The following is a 21,656-nucleotide window of genomic DNA, read 5'->3' on the forward strand; positions in this document are numbered from 1 at the left end:
CACATAGGTTCTTTCTTCCCCCAAATCTGGTTACATCTCCTTCTACAAACAAACTGCTTAGGAAGAAAAACCACGCTAATATCCTGAGGGAGAAGTGCGAAGGTGGGGGGAGAAGCACAGCAACTTAATTCTGGCAGCTGGAAGAACAACCTGAATGCTGTCAGGCTGAAAGCACAGCACACAGCCAAGCAGTTGCTATTTGCTCCTGCAGATACAAACCTTCCAACAGCCTATTTCACCTTCGGAGAGGTGTGGGAAGAAAAAAGGGTGTAAGCAAGAGCATCACTCAAGTATCATGTAGTACGAGGCAAGGCGATGTATTTAAAGCTGCGTAGCAATAGAACCAGCTTAGGGCTGGGAGTGGGAAATGTCAGGCTGCTCCTCCAGTTTCTGTCTTTCTTCACCTCTGCTCCAAGCTTACATGGGACCCAGCACTCCTGAGCAGCCCAGGCTGTAGAACAGATAGAAAGTACTCAGTGTTTTGTCCAGTTGGGCCTTTTTGCTGAATCTCTATCTGTGAATTTGGAAGCTGAGGCAACGGTTGTATTTCAAGGTGCTCCGAGTTGAGCGAGGTCAACCATTAATGCTGGTGCAGTGGCTTGGGAACAGAGAATAGGTTCCCCAAAAGTTTCTCTCCCGAAACAGGTGCCACACACTTGTGTACATGTGGCACCTCATTGTTCCTACCATGTGGGCAGGTACCCAAGTGTCAATAATTAATGCTGCCTGGTCGTGAAACGCCAGAATGCATGCAGGCAGTATTTTGTATGTGTGTATTGCGTCCTGTGCTGCCTGTTTCCTTCAGCTGCTTTCCTCTGCTCTCCAGCTAGCTGGTGATGGGGCAGTTAGAGGAACCTAGAACAAATATCCCTGCTTACACGAACAGCAAACTGCCAGCGTAAAGCGTGATATTCCCATGTTCCTGTCATGTTCAAGCACGTGCCCACAAACCAAAACACAGCTGGCAAGTTTAATTTTAGCTCTACCAGCCTTGAGAAGTGTCCCTTTAAAGAAATTCTTTTTATAATTCTTTTTGTTTTTTTTTTTTTGAAGTAATTTGGTTGATAATACAGCAGCTGACAATCCTACTGCAATACTATTGATGATTTAAATAAAAACAAAAAGAAGCTGCCACCCCATATTCCCCACCGTGAATTTAGAAATAGGCAAAGCCACTGTAGAAAGGCCCAGGAATCTGATGACGTGTTACAGGATTTTTTTTTTTTCATAAAAGAAGGAGAAATGCTGGGACTTGTGTACAAGAGGAAACATTTTGTTATTCACACACTTTCTTCTGGTGATTTAGTCATGTTGCACGATGTGTTCTCCCTTTGAGTCCTTCAGGGGGTGGATGTTGGGAGGCCCTGTGCAGACACCGAGCCATGCCATGGGGACGCGTGCAGGTGTGAGGTCCCGCAGGTGGGCAAGGTGCGGGTACAATGCCTGGCCCCTCACCTGGCTGAGGTGGGGTGGGGTGGAGTGGGATTTGCTGCTATGGCCTTGGGAGCTGAGCCTTGATCGCTTGGTTTTGGGGGCATTGGGACCAGTGTGTAACTTTTGTGGCAACTGTGTAACTGGTGTGGTGGTGTCCGGCCGAAGGCACCCTAAGTCACGCCGGGCGAGTTTCCTCTTTACCCTCTTCCTCCATTTTGTTCCAACTTTAAATAAACCCAGCCTTATATAAGCGCTCGAACAAAGTATGTATTTAATATGTCTGGCCCCGGGTCGTCCCCCAGCCGCTCGGGGAAGCGCTGCACGGAGGAGTTGAGGCGGGCTGGGAGGGGGTCACCCCGCCTTGCCCTGCTCAGCCTCACACCCCCCGCCGCCTCAATACATCCAAAAATCGCCGTCGGAGCATTTTGCACCCGCACCGCTCGGGCTCCCCCCAACTCCCAGCGCAGCCTCTGGGCGCTCCCAGCCCCGCGGGGTACGAGGGGGGGAAAGGGGGCGGCGGGGCTCGGCCGGGCCGGGCCGGGGGCGGCGGCAGCGGGCGGGGGCGGCGGCAGCGGGCGGGGGCGCGGGGGCGGCCGCGGGGCCTGCGCCGGCCTCCCGGGGGAGCGGCGCGCCGAGGTCCCTCCCACCGGCGGCGCGGCGCGGAGGGGGTTTGAATGAAAGACAGGACGAGCCCCGAGCACCATGTCACTCCGTGAGGGAGGCAGCGGCAACTAGGCTGGGGAAGGCTCTTCCCTCCCTCCCTTCCCCCCCCCTTTTTTTTTCTTTTTTTTTTTTTCCTATTTTTTTTTCAATTTTTAATTTTTTTTTTCCTCTTTATTTTTTTTTCCTTTTTTTTTTTTTTTTTTTTTTGAAGGGGGGTGGGTGGGGAGCGAGAGGGGAGGGCTCGAGAGCGGGGCGAGGACGAGGTAGAGCGAGCGAGGAGGAGGAGGAGGAGGAGGAGGAGAAGAAGAAGAGCAAGGAAGGAAGCAAGCAAGCAAGCAAGCAAGCAGCGGGCTGGAGTTGCGCTGCCTCCCCGGCTCCGCTCGCAGGACGCTCCCCGGCCGGGCAGCGGGCACCGCCGGAGGCACGCTGCTGCCGCTGCCAGCAGGGGGGCAGCCGGGCAGGGGGCTGCCACCCACCTCCTCCCACCCTCGCAGCCAGCCACCCAGCCCTCGATGTGCGCGCCTGTGCGTTTTTGGCTGCGCTGGAAGTAGCGCGCGGTAGACGGCGAGGAAGTCTCGGCAGCCTCCTCCTCCGTCGCCCGCGCTGTCAGGAATAGCGGCGTGAGAGGGAAGAAAAAGGCCCTGGGGCACTACACCCTGCCAACGAGTTCCCTGCACCAGCCAGAAGGACTCCAGCTACATGGGCAAACGCCTGGACCAGCAGCCAATGTACCCCCAGTACACCTACTACTACCCCCACTATCTCCAAACCAAGGTAGGGCGCGGGTCCCGCCGGGCACTCGGCAGGCGATGGGGAGCGAGCGGTGCAAATGGCAGGGGCTGCTGGCTGGGCTTGCTGCCTTTCCCTCGTTTCTTGGGCTTGGGTGTCACGCAGAGCCGAGCTGGTAGGCAGAGAGCAGGCGGGAGAGAGGCAGGAAGGTTAGTGTCCGTGCTTTAATTTTATTTATTCGACCGGATTTGTTTCGAGGGCCGCTGGCGTCGGCCAATTCCTTTTATTGTTCTGGGAGAGCGCTCTGGTGAGCGCTATCGTAACGCCGGGCAGGTAGCGTGTTTATTATGGCACAGGGTGAGGATTGCTCTGGACAGCATCAGGCAAGAAACGCTGCTTCGATGGCTCTTGCAACGATCCCTCCAGTTCACCCGGGGCTTGAAAGCGTTTTGCCCTTAGAAAAGGCGTCTGTGGAAACTCAAACTTTTAATCAGCTGAGCGGGAGATGCTGTGAAGGGCTGGGGAGGATGAGGAGCGAACGGGCTGTAAATCTGGCGGAGTTTCTGTCAGTAGGTTGCACTGCTTTTAATATTTCATTACACATTGAGGATGATACGGCTCTACTCTGTTGCATTTCAAAGGTCTAGAAATAGAGGGTAGCTACTTTTGGAGAGTGTACCCAAGCATGGGCTCTTCCTTTTCCTTCTTTCTTTTCTCCATAATTTTTAAAATGCTGGGAGACTGGAAAGCAGGCCTGCATCTTCGTCTTCCTCAGGGGCTGAGCAAAGTCGATGCTACCTGGCCATGAGTTGGTTAATTAAAGCTTTATTTTTCTCGTGCCGTTGTATAATAGTCTGCTCTCTGAAAAGATTTCCTTTGTAACTAAGGGACAGTAACAAAAGAAAACCCTAAAACGAAAGTTTGCAAACCCTGTTAGGACACGGTATAGAAAAAAATAAAAAAAAAAAAAAATCCTGCTCTGGAGTGTAACCTCACAGCCATGGATTAACAGTTTCAGTCAATAAAGTAGCATCTTTCTGAGGAAAAAAAATATAGCCAGGGTGCACACGCATGCATGTACCCCTACGTACACGGACACACGTTGTGCTTCTGTGGCGAATTTAACACATGGGACGTTTGACGTGTGTGTCTGCGCGTGTGGGGTGCCCTGGGGAGGCTGGCTCGTGCAGACTTTTGGTTTGAAACACGTTGGTCTGGTCGCGGCTCTGAAAGGCTAAGTTATATTTCCCTGTTAATAAAATTACTTTCCCGTTAACGTTTATAGCCAGACTGCTGCATGATGTAAATTAACTAATTGTCAAAACTGAGAATCAGGCTGGGGTGAGTTGCGACGACACCAGAACCACTCAATGTGATTATAGCCTTGTAATTCCTAACAGGGTTACCTCTCATTTGTTCGCTGGGCTCTTTCTTTCAGCCTATTGTGCAGGCTTTTTGTATAAAATTTAAGATTTTTTAAATTTTATATTTTGTAGGGATTTTTATTGCTTTTTTTCCTCTTCCTTTCAAGGTCGATCCAAATTGCGTTTTACCTTTGTGACCATTTAGTGTGTATTGTTGCTGTTGCAGCAGCAGCCCGTCACTAGCCCTGACTGCAATATTGCCTATAGCTTTAACTGTTTGGGGGATTGGGGGACGCAGACTGATGCTATTCCTCAAAACCTGGCAAGCCAAGGACATGAAACAATTGATGGTGTTTTTTTGAAAGAACAATAGCCTCGAGTATTGGAGGAGAAATATTGGACATTCCATGCCTTTTACTCACGTAGCTTACATTTTGCCAGTCTCTTTTTTTTCTACTTTTTCCTTTTTTTTTTTTTTTAAACTTTATAAATAAGCTTTTTAAGGAAATTAACCTTGCATTTGAGCTTAAAATAGTAACGATATTTTTTTAAAGCATTAGGTTAAAAAAAAAAGCCACGGTAAGGAAAAGCTAAATTAAACGCGCTTTTATAGCTGGTATATAAAATTATCAACCCGGTGAAAAGTCATGTGCGCCTGTCTGCGCACACATGCGCTATTGCTGCAAGGACAGGTAACATTGCAAATCGGTGGTACAGTTTATATGACGTTAATTTTTCTTTTCTCCCTCGCTCCACAGTTAAGTGCATGGATAAAACCTAAATAATAAACACATACACGCATGCATACAGAGACATGCATATGAGTTTTTTCACTTCTATAGACTTTAAGAGTTTAGAGTAGTGCAGACAGGCAGCATCTGGATTTTGTTACCTTAAAGCTAGCCATCAGCTTCTGGGACATTTTAAAGCAGTTAGATCCATTGTGTGTCTAAAGCTAATATTCTGGTAATCAAATAACATTGTGGTGGAGAGCTGTATCTTTTATCATGCCTGTTGGAGCAACTCATGTTAATCAACCCCTGCATGACTCTGACTGTACTGTGAACTTCATCGTTTTTTTTCTAATTTCTCAAAACTGTCCTTTGTACAGAATGTTGTAGGATTCAGCTCTTAGGAAAGAATGTGTTTTTATGTTCATAGACATGCACGCTGAGGGTGGTGGTGGTGGGGGGGGGTTGCATTCATTTGTAATTAAGAAAGAAATTGTAGGCTTTCTTATGGCATTTGTCTACAGCTTGTGAAACGCCGAGTGGCAGCATGTTAAATGGGCAAAGTTTTGAAATGGGTGTACCCCACCGCGTCTGGGTGAAGTGCTGCTTTTTGCTTTGCGTGTTTCATGAAGTTGTCTCGGTTGTTCTCAGGGAAGCACTGCCTCACTCTGCATCACGTCCTTCTCTTGGGGGAGCACGAAGCTGCGTAAGAGCTAAGTCTCCAATCTGCGTTCGTATCTTCTAACTTAGCTGGCACGTAGTTAGGCAGAAGTGGTGTAAACGAATAGCTATATGGGTAATAGGATTATAAATAGGAAAAAATGGATTCCATATGTTTGGCTGATTGATTTAAGTTTTTAAAGTGTTTTGTGGCCTTTTGTGCAACGTGAAGCACGCACTCCTATTATTCAATTTACTTGTGCTCCTTAATTATCAGATGCCACCACTGAAGCTAAAACTTTAATTGCAGGTTTAGATAAACCCAATGTCATCCAAAGCTGAGAATAATCAGGGGGGAAGGTCAGTCAGTTTTTAAGAGACAATTGCAAGGAATTCAATATGTCTCTTAAGGACAAGCATTGAGTTTGAGGAGAGACGCGACCTTATTTTTCTTGTTTTGGCATGACACTGTCTGACAACTGCAATTTGGAAGTGAAGTGTGTGAACTTCTCTGCTCCCAGGATCTGCCTAGAGTCTCATTCTTGGAGTGCTAGGAGTTTACTTCAAAACAAACATTTTTTTGTTACTCTTGTGAATCAAGGGTAGTCTTGTGCTCTTGAACCTATCTGAACCTATCTGATGAGAAGTTACAGCAGTTTTTTATTTTGCGCTGTTAAATAAATTTCCTTGTCTCCTTGCTGATGGCGTAACTACTCAAGCAACTGGTTTACAGCAGTATATTGTAAATTGTCACGTATAAAATGATAATGAGACGAAATTTCACATTGAGGTCTGCATTTATTTCTTTAGTTTCTTGCTTGCCAAAGCAAATTCTTGTCTCGTTCCCCTTTTGCACAATGGAAAAACAAAACCGAGCACCATTAAATTCCGTTTAATGATTTGAAAAGAAAAAAGATTTAACCTAAACTATCTGAGTATATTTGAAAGAGTCGCTTTAATTTAGTAGATGCTCTGCTTTATCTCTGTTCCCTGCAACTTACGATCAGACCTAGAGATGGGGTAAGTTTGCTCAGTAGCTGTATGCAGAAAAAACCTGAATCGTTCCAGTGGGAAGGAGAAGGTATCACAGTTACCTACAGACAGGAATTTTGTTTTGTGATCTCTGTACCTGCATTTGGGGTAAAAATAAGCCAGTTTAGCAGCTGTTTCCGTGCAGTTTGCTTTCATGCATTCTCTGGATGTTTCTTATTTGTTAGTCACGGTTTGGGTTTGGTGGTCTGACTCTCAGGGTTTTGACCCTGCTCCCCAGCGAGGAGGCCGAAATACCCCAAGCAGGGAGGCAGCGCTGGCTGTACCCGCAGTGCGCCTTAATCCCTCTGTGCCCGATGCACACATGAATGCATGCAAAAGCCAGAAGTGCAATTTCCCAATGCTTATGTGAGTAAAATCCTGTCTCTCTGGATGTGAGAAACATGTGGACCAGCCCCCAGGCAAGAGGAGCTTAATGAACGTGGCTGTGAAGCGACAGATACTTGCCCCACCTGAGGAGACAACAACAGGGAAACTCAAACAGGTGTACCCAGAAGTGTTTAAACTGCAAAAAGTCTCTCTATGGGTGCGTGTTTGGGTGTGTGCATTTGGATGAAGCCCTTTGTTTTGTTTCGCTTCCTCTTTTCCTTTTTTAGGGCATTCTCTGGCAGGAAGGAATCAGGGACCTCTTTCAGCTGCACGCCACCAGCACGCCTCCCTTCTCGTGCCACCAGCCGCTTTTAGAAAGCGTATTTTTGGAATCGGCGTGGAGCTCTCGCCTCTCTTCACCTTGTACCTACCCACCCCGCGCTCTCTTGTCACTCACGTTTCTGTTTAGCGAGTTTACCGCATTCCCTGCTTTTGGCCATCTGGCCCTGCAGAAGGCCTCGAAGGAAGCGTTCCAGCTACGGAGATGCCTGACAGGGCTTCTCTGGCTGGTGGTGCTCAGACTGTGCCTGGTGCCTGGTGTGAAGCCGGGGTCAGGTGTAAGGAGTAATTCATCAACCACACACTGATTTCAGGCTGCATTTCCAACCATCTGCAGCTTGGACTGCCGCCAGAGCTCAAAAGTCTAGCTGGAGCCCATGTGATAGTGCCAAAAGTGAAGGCAAACACTTGCAAATAGAGAAGTGCATTTCGAGGAATGAAGTTTGTTCTCACTGAGCCCTCGTTTGATTCAGTATGTGGCGGCGTGTTTTAAATGCCTCAGAGAGCTGCCTTAAAGTTGCAAGAAATTTGTTTAAATGGCATTTAAAAACATGTGAGCCCGGTTGTAATTTTGGCAGTAACATTAACATCTACCTCTAGTATTTTTGCCGCTTGCTTTAAACAGTAAGGAAGGTAAAAGCAATGGTCCTCTGAAAAACTCAAACATATATAAACTTGATCATTTTCCATTACTGTTTGCTGTCTATCCTTATGTGCCTGAATAAATACACGCTTGTTGCTGTAAGGGACACCATGATACATATTGAAACAACGTTGAATTGCTTAGTTGATGTCCCTTTCAAGTGCTGTCTCAATGTAAGTTTGCTAAATTAAAAAAAAAAAAAAAAAAAAAGATAAAAGTGGGAAAGGAAAGATCAAATTTTTAGTCTTTTAAACATTCATATTTTACTGTATGCCGTGGGGAATTATTTTGGAAGCATATCTATTAATTCCTTAAGGAAAGATGGAAGTTGCAAGCATTTGGCAGATTAGGCTACCGAGGTGTTACTGTGGCAAATGCTGTGTGTTAATAGTTATAAATTGTAATCGCTGATACAAGGCAACCTTCAGAATTACTGATTTGGTTTTTAACGTATTGTGGGCTTTCAAAGTTATCACGATGGTATGTTTGTACTTTAATGCAAGTATCTTTGTAAAAAATGATCAGAGTGTTAGTTCGTATATTTCCATGAATGAAAAAGTAGATAAGGAAAGACTTGTTCCAAGCAGGATGTCTGAGTTCATTTCAGGTCTTGCTGTAAGTAGCCTGGATAGCGTTCTCTCTGCGTATAATTTCAAGCAGGGTTTTTTAATTATTATTTTTTCTGGTGTGGGGGAAGTGGGTTTGTCACTATCTATACTCTGGGCAGGGACTTTGAGTTCACTTGCAAACAAGCCCGTTCCGGAGTGTCCAGGAAGAGAAGCAGATTTTTTTTTTTTTTTTTTTTTTTTAAAAAAAAGAAGAGTGGGCTGTTTTTATTATTTTGTTTCTTTTTTTTTCTTGAAGAAAAGTCTTTTAATGTTAGGATTTTATGTAGAGAAAAATGGTTGATGTGTCTCCAGAACTTGCTTCCAGTGCTGCATTAAAATTGTGTTTTGTAACAGTCTCATCAGCTACAGCTGTATGTGATTAAATAGTGTAATATCAAAAGCATGTGTGAATAAGAGCTTTTATGATATAGTTGTTCCATACCAAAGACTGCAGATGGGCAGAGAAGGGAGACCGAGAACAGTGATTTACTCAAATATTGTCACAGTGTATGTTGTGAGTGTTTGCATAGTGGTGTTTCGCAATTTCTTTCCCACTCCTGTGGGCAATGCTGAGTGTTGGAAGGAAGTTTAGAAGTAAACATTTTTACATGGAGAGCTACTCTCACTGTGCTGAGTTCAGCCTGAGAGTTGCGTGTACTCATGCGGAATGACATACCAATATTTTATATAGCTGATTAACAATAATATTATTGAATAGAAATTATAGCAACAGGGATCTGTTCTGCTTCCCTTGAAAAATCAATGAAAGAGCTTCAGTTGTCTTCAGTAACACAGAATCAGGCCCACAAAGCACATACTGTTCTCCAGGGCAAAACGAGGACAGATGAACAACATACATTATTATTTTAATTTTTTTTTAAATAAATGAGAATTGTCAAAAACATTCTAAATTGTACAAATGGGTGAGGACATACCTCATCTGATGTTTTAACAGCATTTTGGGCTTTCGGAGGCTACATCTTTTATTTAATGCCTTTTATTCTGATTTATACTTTTACAGCATCTTTTTTTTTTTTTTTTGTCCTGCTTATTCTCCGTCTTTCTGTCTGTGTCTCTCTCTGCCACAGTTGAGATATGATTTATATGTAGTGGAAGTCTAATTGAGTCATATGAGATGTCTTGCGTAGAGCCTGGTGCCTGTAATGAAGATTAGCAATTTCTGTGAGAGAGTAAGCATGGTTAATCCTCAAGAAGTAAAGGACAGAGCAGGGATTTTGCTTTTATTTGTGTAGTTATTAAGATAAAAATACTGTGTAGCTTCCTTGAAACTTGAAACAGTTTTCTCTGTAGGTATTTCCTGACAACACAGGGTTTCTAAATGGAGAAGTGAAGCAAAGGTTACTTGCCATATCTCTAGTCCTAAATTGAAGGCTCCTGTTGGATTCCTTAGCCACACTGTCTTTTTGATTATGTTGGTTTACAGCAAACGCTAATCTCTTCTCCTAGAAGTTTTTATTAGCTGAGAGTATTTTTTTTTTTTTTTTTTTTTTTTTTAGGCCTGACACTGTCAAGTGAGAAAGAGAGATTTTTTTCATACTTTTGGATGGAAGGACCTTTTTTTCCATTTTTTCTTGTCTTGCTTGTTTGTATTTCATTTTCTTGTAACAGTGATGGGAATGAAGTCCCTGCCAATGTATTCTCTGTCAAATCAATTTCAGTATTACACATAACAATTTATCTTTTTTCTTTCTTTTTTTTTTTTTTTTTTTTTTAAAAAAAAAAAAAAGGTTTAATTTCTGGTAAATTTATGCAGATTAAATTGTTTGGACAGATTTTCTATAAGGGTTCCTCTGCTAATTGTATTGACTTCATTCAGATGCAAATGAATGAAATAAACCACCTGATCTGTATAGATCATAGCAGAAGCCAGAAGACGCATACGACTGCATGTTGATGATGTAAAGCTCTCTGATATTTTGTTCCTTGTTGGTGTCTCCCTGACACGTTTTTATGGATGGTGCCATGTGGTAGATGGTGATTTATAGGCTGTCATGTAGTGGAAGTGATGTCACTCCTATGCGATTCGAAGCTATCCAAGAAGAGAAGTTGTCGAACAGATTTGTACACACACACAGAGCGTATAAATCAAATAGTAGTTTGTTCTTATTTTGTGAGTTTGCATTAACAGATTAAATCCTTGAGCTGTGCTTAACCACTCCGTTTCACCGCAGGGTGCGGGAGAGAAGAGTGGGACAGGCCAACGTGGTGCTGCCTTATTTCACCGGCTGCTCGCCTGGCTCCGGGCCCACTCCCTTCCCCACGCCCTTTCACAGCCCTTCCTCCCCTCGCTATATTTAGAGGCTGGCCAAGCCGAGCTGTTCCAAGTTCAGTCCCGATGCTGATGCTGCATGGGAGCCCGACCTTTCCGCAGCGGCGGCGGGGCCGGCTGGGCTGTGCATCCCACTTAACTCGCGAGAAATGCTCTGGTTATCTGAAACAAAACACAATGCGATCGAGTTGCCGTCCTGGGTGAGAAGCCAGGAACCTCTGGCTCAGGGTTTCTGGAGGGGAAGAGGTGGATTGAAGATAGGGGAGCAAGAGCAGAGAGGGCGGGCGGCTTCTTTGGATGCAGGGAGCTGGAAAAACCTTGAGGTGGTGCATCGGTGACCTGCCAGGTAGAGGGAGATTAGGGGACTTCAGATGGAGGTGTTTCACAAGAGGAGCAGACAAGGGAGCCTGGTGTTCTGCCACATCACGAAAGGGTTTGAAAGCTGGGTATCCATAGTTACAGCAGGAGAGTTAAAACACAGATTTCAGGGACTCACCTGGTGTAATGTCCTCCTTCTCTTTCAAGAAGAAAGTATCTGGCAGTTCTTAAAGCTGGAACGATGTGCCTGCGTGAATTCCCTGGTGCTCGGAGAACTGCCTTTTTAAAGTTTGCTCTATTTTTCCCTCTTGTTCTAATTTTTCCGGCTGTGGAAAAAAAAATGGCATTGCAATTCTTAGCCATATAAGGGACTTGTTAGTTTCTTTATGTGGTTGGGAATTGTTTCTCCTTTTGGTCTTCAAAGGCTGTTGCTGCCGAGTTTGCTTTAAAGGGAAGGAACTACTTCTTGGTTAGACAAAGGCTCTGGTCCTTATTTCACCTCTCTCGCATCTCTGACCTTTTATTTGGGGACACGCATATAAATAAATTCCGCTCATTGGTAACGTGCAAGTTGATGGATGCTCTTACGAAGGGAGAAGCATAATGGGAAATGCAGTCTTCATTTCTGTTCTTTCATTTTATAGTGATGAATTTGGTTGGGTGCCAGTTGGTAAGCACATGACCTTTTCCCTACATCTTTTGATTCATGGCGAGGGTGTCAGAGCTGCGTTAGCGATCTCTTGTTTCAGCTTTTAACCAACTATGAAATATTAAAAATGAATTAGGTCACTTGGAGCTCAGCTAATACGTCTGCAATTCAGGACGATGATTTCATATTAATGAAGCATAGCACGCCGCTTAAAATACAAAATTCAGGTTTTTGTCAGCACACAAACAGCAGGGACGCATCACTTGTGAGTCAGAATATTTTATCTCGAAAGCCCTGTCTACTTAAGAAACAGCAAACAAGATATTCTGCAAAGACAGTGCTATCGGCAGCATTCGTTTCGTGTTCGTTCCAGAAAATCATATCTGCCTTTAAGCCTAATTAGAGCTAAGTTTTTCAGTGTATTTACTTTAAGATCAAAACTGCCGACAAGACTACTTTTCGTATCGGCTGAGGTGTGTCTACACAGCTGTTGACGTTCTGCTTAGCTGATACACACAAACCAATAATCTCCCACGTGTAATTGAACTGTATAATATATACTTGCTTCATGTGCAAACGACACTTCTGAAATTGTTCAGTGAGAGGGAGACTGGCGACGAGATGAGCTGTGAACAAGACAATGAGTAAGGTAAAGAATAGGACCGGTAGCACTTCCAAGTCTCTGCCTGGTTTTGCATTCGTGAAAACTAGCTTTAATACCACTCTGTACCTGAAAGACATCAGAGAAAAGTCGGAAGCGCTGCAGTCCTTCAGATGTTTGACAAAGCATTCAGGCTGACTTGGTAAGCTGAAAGCTTCACCTAGGCTGTTTTAAGACAGCGTTTGCTGTGTCGAGGTAGGGCTGCGCTAAGTACTGTTAAACAATCCTTTGTGAAAACGAGCATAAAGTAGACATATTGCCGTGGCCTTTAGCAAAGCAGCTGAGAGCTTTCTGCCTGGGAGAGCACTCTCCTTGCAGGATTTTGTGTTGGTGTGCTTAGTATCCCTTTGAGGCTTTTGCCTCCTGAAGAAACACGGGGGTTGATCCAAGTAACCCCAGTAAAAGTGTTCTTTCCAGTGGTGCTTTTGCAGGGGGGTGCCAGCTGGTGGTTCAGGGTGGGCTAATAACGGGTCTGGGCGATGCACGGTGACTCCAGGGTGGCAGCAGGAGTGGTACCTGCTGATCCTACCTGCCTGCTGCTGCCTCATGACTAAGGGTGTGTGGTGTCTTCCTGAGTTTTGGGATTGCTGCTGTAGCTCCTGGCTGCTCAAACACCCCAGAGAAAGCTACAGGCTGCTGCCCCGTCAGGACGCACTTGTTATCTGTGTGATTTAGCAGCCTCGCTGGCCGGTTCGCTTCTGCTTTATATCTCTGCCATTTTACAAAATCACTGTAATTGTATACAGTTGTCCCTGCGCAACGTGTAATTTCCTGTAGTTTGAAAAGCTTTCAGCATAAGATTGTCTAAACTTAATAGCATAAACATTAATTTAGTGCGTTAGATGGGTTATTGGGTGTTTTTAGCATGCATAAGTCTGGCAATAATTGTGCTGGACAGAAGAAATAAGTTTTGTTTCCTTTGCTCTCTGTGCTGCTTTTACTTAAATGGATCCCTGGTGGTGGTAATACTCAGTGTGTAGCAGTCATTTCAATTTTCAGAGAGTTGTATAAACATTAACTAATCTTCACAGCCCGTTCTGAGAGGTGCCTTAAACACCTTATTTGCTCACGTAATGGCTGCATGCAAATAATGGCCTCAACTTCCAGGAGCCTATACCAGATTACCAAGAGTTTTAGGGTAGACCTATTTAGTATCCGATGTCCCCTCTTTTCAGGCAGAATCCGGAGGAGATGAATGCTGTTGCTGTGTTATGAGCAAATATTGTGCGTGAGCGGTGTAATAGTGGAGGCAAAGCTGGGAAAACAGGAAAAACATTTGCAGAAGTGACATGTTAATCTCTGGTTATCCAGAAGTGCTGAGTGCCCACAGCTCTGACAGATGGAGTGCTCAAAACACTTGAAATCAGACCCAATATGACTCCCAGATGGGGCATCGAGCATTACAGAGCACTTTTTCAAAACCACTTACCTGAAGTGAGCGGCCGTGCCAGGCGGGCTGGATCTCCAGCACACCTGCGCCCTCCTGCTAGGTAGGAGGAAAACTGGGGTAGTGCTGAAGGACTTGCTTCCTTGGGGGAGAGGAGAGAAGCTCTCTGCTGTTTCAGCATGGGAAAGGTTGTCTGGCATCCTGCTGGGGTGCCCAGGTGAAGAGGATGTTTGTGGTGTGTAGCCAGTAGCATGAGGGGCAGACCAGGGCCCAGCCTGCACCACTGCAGAGACTCAAGCCGTGCTTGACCCAGATTCTTCAAGAAGACATTAAAAAATGTAGCAGACATCTGGACAAGGATGCCAAGGACTGCTTCATCCTGCTGCATAGCGGAGGGAAACTTTCAAATGGTGCCCACGCACAGCCCCAAGACTCTATCCTCGGCGGAGCCTCCTGTCAGACACCGATGGGAAGGATATTGCAAACAGTTGTCACAACTTGTAAGGACTGGTCTGGGTTCCAGTCCTTTAGGATAACTACGGCAATCTACAGCACCCTCTTAATCAGCAAGGGAATGGCAAAGAAGTTATTTACTGATAGGTGTTAGCTAAAGAGTAGTTGATGGATGCAGAGTCATCAGAGCCAACTGGCTTTGGTTTCCTCGTGCCCGGCCTTGTGGGGCTTGCCAGGACTTATTTTAGATTCTCTGTTGTCATTACTCTCCCTCCTCCCTCCCTATTTTGGCTTGTAACGCTGTTGTATGTGCTTCCCTCCCTGGTGTGTTGGAAGTAGTTGTGTATAAAAAAAAAAAGGTATATATTTATATCTTTTACATATATATGGCATGTTTGACTTAAAGGTATGTTGTGGGTGGGAGAGAAGTGGATGACATTCCTGATGCTGGTAACTTCTTGTGTCCCAAGGGCTTTGTTTGTCAATAATTATGTGAAAATGCTATAAACAAGGGTGGATTATTGGTGTTTTTAAAGCAGAACAAGGAGCTGTGCCAATGGCCACAAAGATGTAGATTGTGATTTTACAATCTGTGTGGAGGGATGAAGTATGACTGCCATGCTCCAACAACAGCCTGTGAAGTAGACTGTATTTACGCTTCATCTCTCCTGTTCTTCAGTAAGGGAATAAATTATTAGTTGTTCGTTACTTCTTAATCTTTGGTGGGTGACTTCCTTTCTGTGCCAGTCAGCTATTCTGGGGTAGAGAGATGTGAATTTTATTTCCTTCCCCCTCCTTCCCATTCTCATTTGCTCTCAGAAGAGATTGTCAGGTAAGTTCGTGCCTTCTTTTTAACCAGTCTCAGTGGTAAAGAGGCAATCTGATGCTTAGGTGACAAGGACAGACCTTGAAGAGGCTGAGGTATGAGGTGTGAGTATTGTTAGTGTGAAGTGAATGGAAGGAAAGCCAGCAGTAGTAGTGATTTTCTTCTGTGATCCTTCTTTTTTTCTTTTTTTTTTTGTTTCCAAATTTGCCTCTTCACTGTTTCCTTTGTTTTATGGATTTTTTTTCCTGTTTTGTTTTCTCATCCTTCTGGAGGTCCCTTTTGGTTTTCCTTTTGCCCTTCAGCGAGTGCTTGTGTGTATGTCATAGTGCTTGTCCTGCCGTTTGACCATCACATGTTTTTTATAGAACAGATATTTCGGTGGTGTTTCCTAAGCTAGTCGTGCTCTTCCCCTCTTTATTTTTTGATGGTGTTTTATTGTTTGCAGGCTACCTCCGACTGTGCAGTTGTACTGAGCTGAGCTGCATACAAAACCAGGGGAAGAGCTAGTCTTTGCCTGCAGGAGTTTATGAGCAATGTAAATAAGCTGGGCTCGCAAAGGCGAGTAGGAGCAGAAGCAGAGGGAAGTGAAGAGCCTGGTAGGAGGCTGTGGTGCGGAGCAAAGCCAGGACCAAGTGTTAGGTGGTCACCAGTGTCTAGGGTTTACCTGCCTGCTGTATGCTACTCCATCACCTTGGGAATGAGTCACTCTGCCTTCCCAGTTCATACTCTGCTACTTCTTTCATTTTCTTTCCTAATGCTCAGGGTTGCGATCACACACCTTTAGTTCAAAACTACCTTTATGCCTCTTCCCCAGGCTTCCTCGGGGCTTTGATCCTTCCATCGCTGCTGTTCGGTGGCCAGCCTGCCATGCTCTGCTGTCTGGCAGATTTCAGGTGTTGGCAGCAGGGTGAGGGAAACAGCAGCGCGGTTCTCTGGAGGTCCCGGTGTCGGTATGCTAGCATTTCAAAAATACAGCCTGCACCGCTCTTGCTGGCTGGCTTCACAGGGGACAAAATGGAGCTGGACAGAAGAGCAAAGCGGCTGAGGTCAGTGAGACAGCAAGCCTGTTCCCAACGGCCGAGAGCTCTGGAAATATCGTGATGTACGATGGCTGGGGGCTCGCGTTTGGTCAGGCTCACAGCAGCTGTTTTCTCATGCTCACCTCCTGTTTCCCTGGAGCTGCGGCGTTGCAGGGGAGCTGCATCTCCCACCGCTCTTTGGTGCTTTTAAAAAGTAAATACTGGGGGGGAAAGGGTTTACACTTCAGCAAATTGGCTGCTGATAAATGTTAGCCTGAAATTTCAAAGGGATGGTGCTCCGTACAGTGCATGGGGCCTCCGAGTCAGAAGTGCTGGTCACCTGCAGCTCCTATTAGTTTCAACTAGAACTGCATGTACTTCGCAGTTTTAAAGACCAGGAGCTCCTTAGGGCTTAAATGTTACTTTTTTTTTTTTTTTTTTTTTTTTATAGCAGTTACAAGCTGACAGGGAAATCTTCTCTCACTTTTACTGTATTTTTCTTAGGGGAAACAGCACTGAGATAACGTATTTTCAAAAGCAAATACCTCCATCTTCTACAGGTAACGCTTTGTACTGTTACCAGGATAATGTTAGTGATTTAATTATCTTTATTGTTTGTCTTTGGCAACTTAGTTAAAATAACAGGGATGGACATCGTTTCTTCCCATACAGCTTTTTTACTTCTAAAAATCTTGTAGTATTTGGGATGCTAGGGCTGCCAGAAAATACATGATTATTTCCTTAGATGAGGGAAGATGTGACAGAAGCTTCTCTAGTAGTTAAGTGGGATTTATTTTTGAAACATGCATTTTTAAAAATACTTCTTTGGTCTGGTACCAATTCTCACAGTTTGAGTGGCAGGAATTTAGTATTTCTAGGGGTGTATTAGTTTAAAAGGATCTAAATTTTCAATATTTGTTCATAGGTGTGCCCTTTTTTATCTCTCTTGAGATGCCTTTCTAGATTAAAAGGAGAAATTTGTAAATCTAACCCAGATATATCTAAAAGGTTCAAGTCAAAGCCGTCTGCATTCTTTTGTTTGTCTCTATTTTCTAAAAAGCTTGTGCTGTATCTGCCAGCCTCACCAGGGCTCCCAATGCACACATCTTAGACTGCTGGTTTTGCCTATGCAGGAAGAAATGAGCAGGGTGCTGCCAAATAGCTGATGCCCACTCATTTTTTCTACACATCCTTTTGCTTCCCCTGCCATTCAGATAGGGCTGGGAAATTGAAGAGAAAGCAGTGAGCACTGTTTCAGCTCTTCTCCATTTCTAATGGCCACGGGAGGTGCAATTTCTACCTCTCTGGAGTTATTTCCAGACCTCTAGTCATGGCAGTGTGGTTGGTGGAATAGTGTTTGCAGGAGGTGTCTTGCCTTGGCTGGAAAGCCTCAGAGAGGGCAGCCTGGAAATGCAAGAGGGTGCTCTATCCCAGGAGCCTGGAGGAGCATCCCCTTGTACCGAACATCGCTCTGATGTTTTGTAGCTCTTCACCCAGCCACCCAATTGTCCCGTGTTTAATATGATGGATCAGGCTTTCCCTTTTTCCCTCTTTAAGCCTTTAGCTGTATCTCAGTGTGAACATCCTTTGCAGAGGAAGCAAAGGGAATCAGGTCTTCTGAACAGCTGGTGAGTGAGTGTGCTAGTGCTTCTTTATTTTGTAGGCTACAGTTCTTGAGGTAGAGGCTGAGTTATTTGTAGTTTACATTCAACTGATGATCTTTCGCTATTTTTAATTAGACGTGCTTTGAAATCCTGAGTTTTTGTTTTGCTGCTGAGTGCTGCTCTATCTCTTGCTTGCTTACAACATTAATGATGGGGAATATCCAAAGCAGATGTCTTTCCTTTTGGGGAGGAAAAAACAGTGCCTGATTTGTTTAGGTGTATTACTGTTACTTTTCACTGTTGGTAGTAGAAGTGATTTATTGGGCCAAACAGTGCCCTAATGTGGGGAGACTGATAACTGGGAGGGTGCACTTGCTCCCTTTGGGCCCTGTCCTGGCGTGCTCGTGGCAGGACCGGTACCCTGTGAGTAGCTGCTGCAGTGCTGCATACGCAACGAGGAATTATTCAGCAGGAAGAGGACTGGCAGAATTTGGCCTTTAGGAAAGAAATTTCATTTTGTGAGTGTATTACAAACAATAGAGAGTTAAGAGATGAAAAACTACCGCTACATAGAAAAATAATACTGTTTCAATTTAAGCCTTGGTTTAGTAAGCTTTCCTGGAAAGAAACTTGTTCCTGAGGGCATTTTATCTATTTTTCTCTCTCTCAGGGTTTTATACTGCTGCCCATCACTGCTGTATCTGAATGCTTTCTGTATAAAGATTGATAGCAACTCTGAAGTCCCCCGTGAACTCTGCAGGCTGTACCACATCTTTCTCTATGGAGTGAAAAAATCTTTTGGGTGCTAGTTTTATTTAATTTTGCATTATGCTTGTAAAATAGTCTTTTAAATTATTGTTTTGGGGGACATTATTAAAAGTCTGTCATTCCATGATTTTACTGAGGTTCATGGCACGAGAAACACCATTGTTACAGTTCGAATACATCACCGACTTCTTAAAATGTGTTTTCCTAAATGTCACATCAAGCAGATAAAGGACAAGCTATCAAACATCTGATGTTACAGAGGTTTTCTTTTTTGTTCAGTGTTATCTAGATTGTTTGAAAAGCGTTCAAATTGTATTTACATTTTTACAGGTGATGGATACCAGTTCTGTATCAGCTCATGAGAACTGTTAGATGCAGTATTTTATCTTTTAAAATGATTCAAGTAAATGTTTAAATTAGTAGATAGGAATAAATTCTTAAAAGTAGCACGATTACAGTGAGGAGATTTACTAACTGGTTTGGATATTCAATTCTGAACCATTTCAGTATTAATCTTGTGTGGCTAATCTATCTATCCAGCTATGTAATCTGCCTGTTTAAATAAAGTACTTAGCTTTTCCCAAATAATTTCAAAGAGAAATAAAAATAACATCATTGTTTTCTCTTTCTTTCCAGTCTGTCAGAGAAATACCTTGATTAGTTTATACTTAGTTTATATGCGTAGGTGTCTCTCTTGGATGTGAGCAGTAAGAAATTTTTGAAGAAACTCAAGTTGTAGCGTTGACTCCCGGGGTTATTTTGGAAGATAAACAGTCCTGTAGTCCTCTATTTACTGTTGGTTTCTCAATCTCACATGGCTGTGAGCTCCAGGTGTAAGCATTTCCTGCTGCCAATGCTTAGAGTGCATCCCAGTAGTGTCCCAGTGAATATAGATTTTGCTGGGAACTTGACCAGTGCTGGTGATATCCAGAGAGAATTCTAGGTAAACCACTGAATAATTAAGGCAAGGATTTGAACTAGTTTGTGCATTTAGTGGGCAATTTGTGGAGAAGGAGGAATTTTGCTAGATTTCTGTAGAAAAGGGGAGAGTAGGGAAGATAATCTTACAGTGAGGTTTTTATTTATTTATTTCCTTGATGGACTGCCAATATATTTCTAGAAGGGATGCAGTGTAAGAAGAAACCTCAAGAAGTCATCCAGACCATCCTCCTTCCCTCCGAGGTGAAATCAAGTGTATTTACAGTATCTCTACCAGACACTTCCCAGCCAGTGGTTTATGTGTCCTGATGAGAGACAAAGAGTTCCTACCTCATGGAGAGAGGCATGGCTGAGGAAGCTACAGAAGCCTTCGCCCTCCAAAGAGGTTCTGCTACTTCTTCAGGTATCTTATCCAGTTTGTGTGTGGAAAGAGAGAGGAGACAATATTTTCTTTAGTTCTTTTTTTTTTTTTTTTTTTATAATATATTTCAAGGAGTACCTGTTGCCCTTACCCCATAAAGACACTTTGTTCTGAACAGAATATATGAAGGCGAAGAAGCACAGTCAGTGTAGTGGTGACAGCTCCATCTGAAATGTCTTTACCTATTCTTTTTTACAATATCCTTTTTTTTTCCCTCCTACAGCTGCTGTTTTAACTTCACATAATCTTCAAAGGTGTTAAACATGTATTATCACATGTTTAAGTCAGTTTCTACCAGCAGGTTCAAGAAGTCAAGACATATGTTCTTGTTTCAAGAACTAGCTGTGTAGTCGTACCTTACTTTTTACAGTTTAGTACCCGTTACGATTGGTGGGTGCTACTGGGTACATGATATTTTTGGAATTCAGGCCATTGAAGCATACCTCAGTTATTTATAACTGTGAGCTAATTAGGTTTTAAAATGATAACGATTTGCAAACGACTCCTTCTTGTCTCTCACTAGTAGAGATACTGGGTCAACTTAGATGAATTCCTCCCTGGCTTGAATTGCCTGCCCGCATCTCGGTACCTTCCCTTTGCAAGTTTCTTTTTTGAGGACTGTGAGTCAGCAGGGTTTTCAAGTGGATGAGTCACAGTCCGACTGGCTGAATGACAGTTACCAAGTGGGTGGGTGAAGCAAGGACTTTATTCTGGGAAGGAGTAAATACAGACGGAGGCCAAGTCTAGAGGTGAAGGAGGCCATGGGATGAAAGGCATTAACTGATAGGAAGCACTGAGCCGGCGTTGGACTCTGGCTGCTCTTTGTGGTTGACTGCAGTGAACTTCCTTGCGGCTCTGTCTTATGCACCCGTGGACAGGGAACAGAGGAACATTGGCTTTACTGGGAGCCAGCATCCCATCAAGTCATTAAATTTCTGCCCAAAAGAGAAATCAGGCTAGTTTTGTTCAGTTAGGGTGTAAACCATGAACACCTCTCTGCTGGGGACAGGCAGCACGTATAAAGGGTTCCTGTGCAGAACAGATTAGTGTGCCGACCTCTGAAATCGGAAACAACAGTGGCATATTGTACTGTCTGATGAATATTCTTGTATGGCTTAGAAACAAGAAAAACAAACAAACACATTAAAAACATTCCGTTCTGGGTAACCCCATTTACTGGTCAGTAGAAACCGGAGCACTGCTCCGAAGCATCCCTTTGTGTGTTTCTGAAGTGTTCCTTCAACTCCTCAAGTTGTAAGGGAATTTGAAATGAGATTTCCCTTGAGGCATGAGGATTTTTTATTACACAGTATTTTGTAGTTCACCAGGAAACCAGAAAATATGACTGTCTATCACTGCCACCAGTGCTAATGCTGACCACATACCCCTGTATATTAACAGGTAGCGACAAAATCAGAATTCTTGGGATGCACCTAACATTTTTCCCCATGATGGAGTGTGTACTCAGAGTGGAAGAGCTTTTGTTCAGAGACCTTTGGAAGGGATTGAAGAACAGTGGCTTAACAGTAAAGCTGCTCACAACCCTGGCTTTCTTTCCCTTCTTCCTGGTACAGTCAGATAGCCCAGTGGAGAGACTGAAGTAAACACTTTAACTGATAGTATCCTGGAGTGTTCAGAAACTAAAGGAGGAAGCTGTGGTCACCAGATTCCAGCTGTCCTGTTTCCTCTCGCAAATGAAAAGGCTTTTATCGGGATAGTGAATATAAATATTTTTCAGTGCAAGCTCAACTCATTCTAAAACTATGTTGGTTACAATGTTTGTGTTCTCTT

The 21,656-nt window shown here is 44.1% G+C and overlaps 1 protein-coding gene across 4 annotated transcripts in view; it reads left to right on the forward strand.

The window, feature by feature from the left end:
* Nucleotides 1–2,355: 2,355 nt before the first annotated feature.
* RBMS3 (RNA binding motif single stranded interacting protein 3) overlaps nt 2,356–21,656 on the forward strand; it is a gene marked incomplete at its 3' end in the record, with an annotated part of 439,521 nt that continues 420,220 nt past the window's right edge. For all 4 annotated transcript variants that reach the window (XM_084510551.1, XM_084510552.1, XM_084510553.1 and 1 more), the window contains exon 1: nt 2,356–2,871. In XM_084510551.1, the coding sequence (XP_084366677.1) occupies nt 2,797–2,871 (75 nt within the window). In that variant the 5' untranslated portion in view covers nt 2,356–2,796. The remainder of the gene's footprint in view (nt 2,872–21,656) is intronic.

Source organism: Aythya ferina, assembly GCF_964211825.1.
Source record: "Aythya ferina genome assembly, chromosome: 2".
Classification (NCBI taxonomy): domain Eukaryota; kingdom Metazoa; phylum Chordata; class Aves; order Anseriformes; family Anatidae; genus Aythya; species Aythya ferina.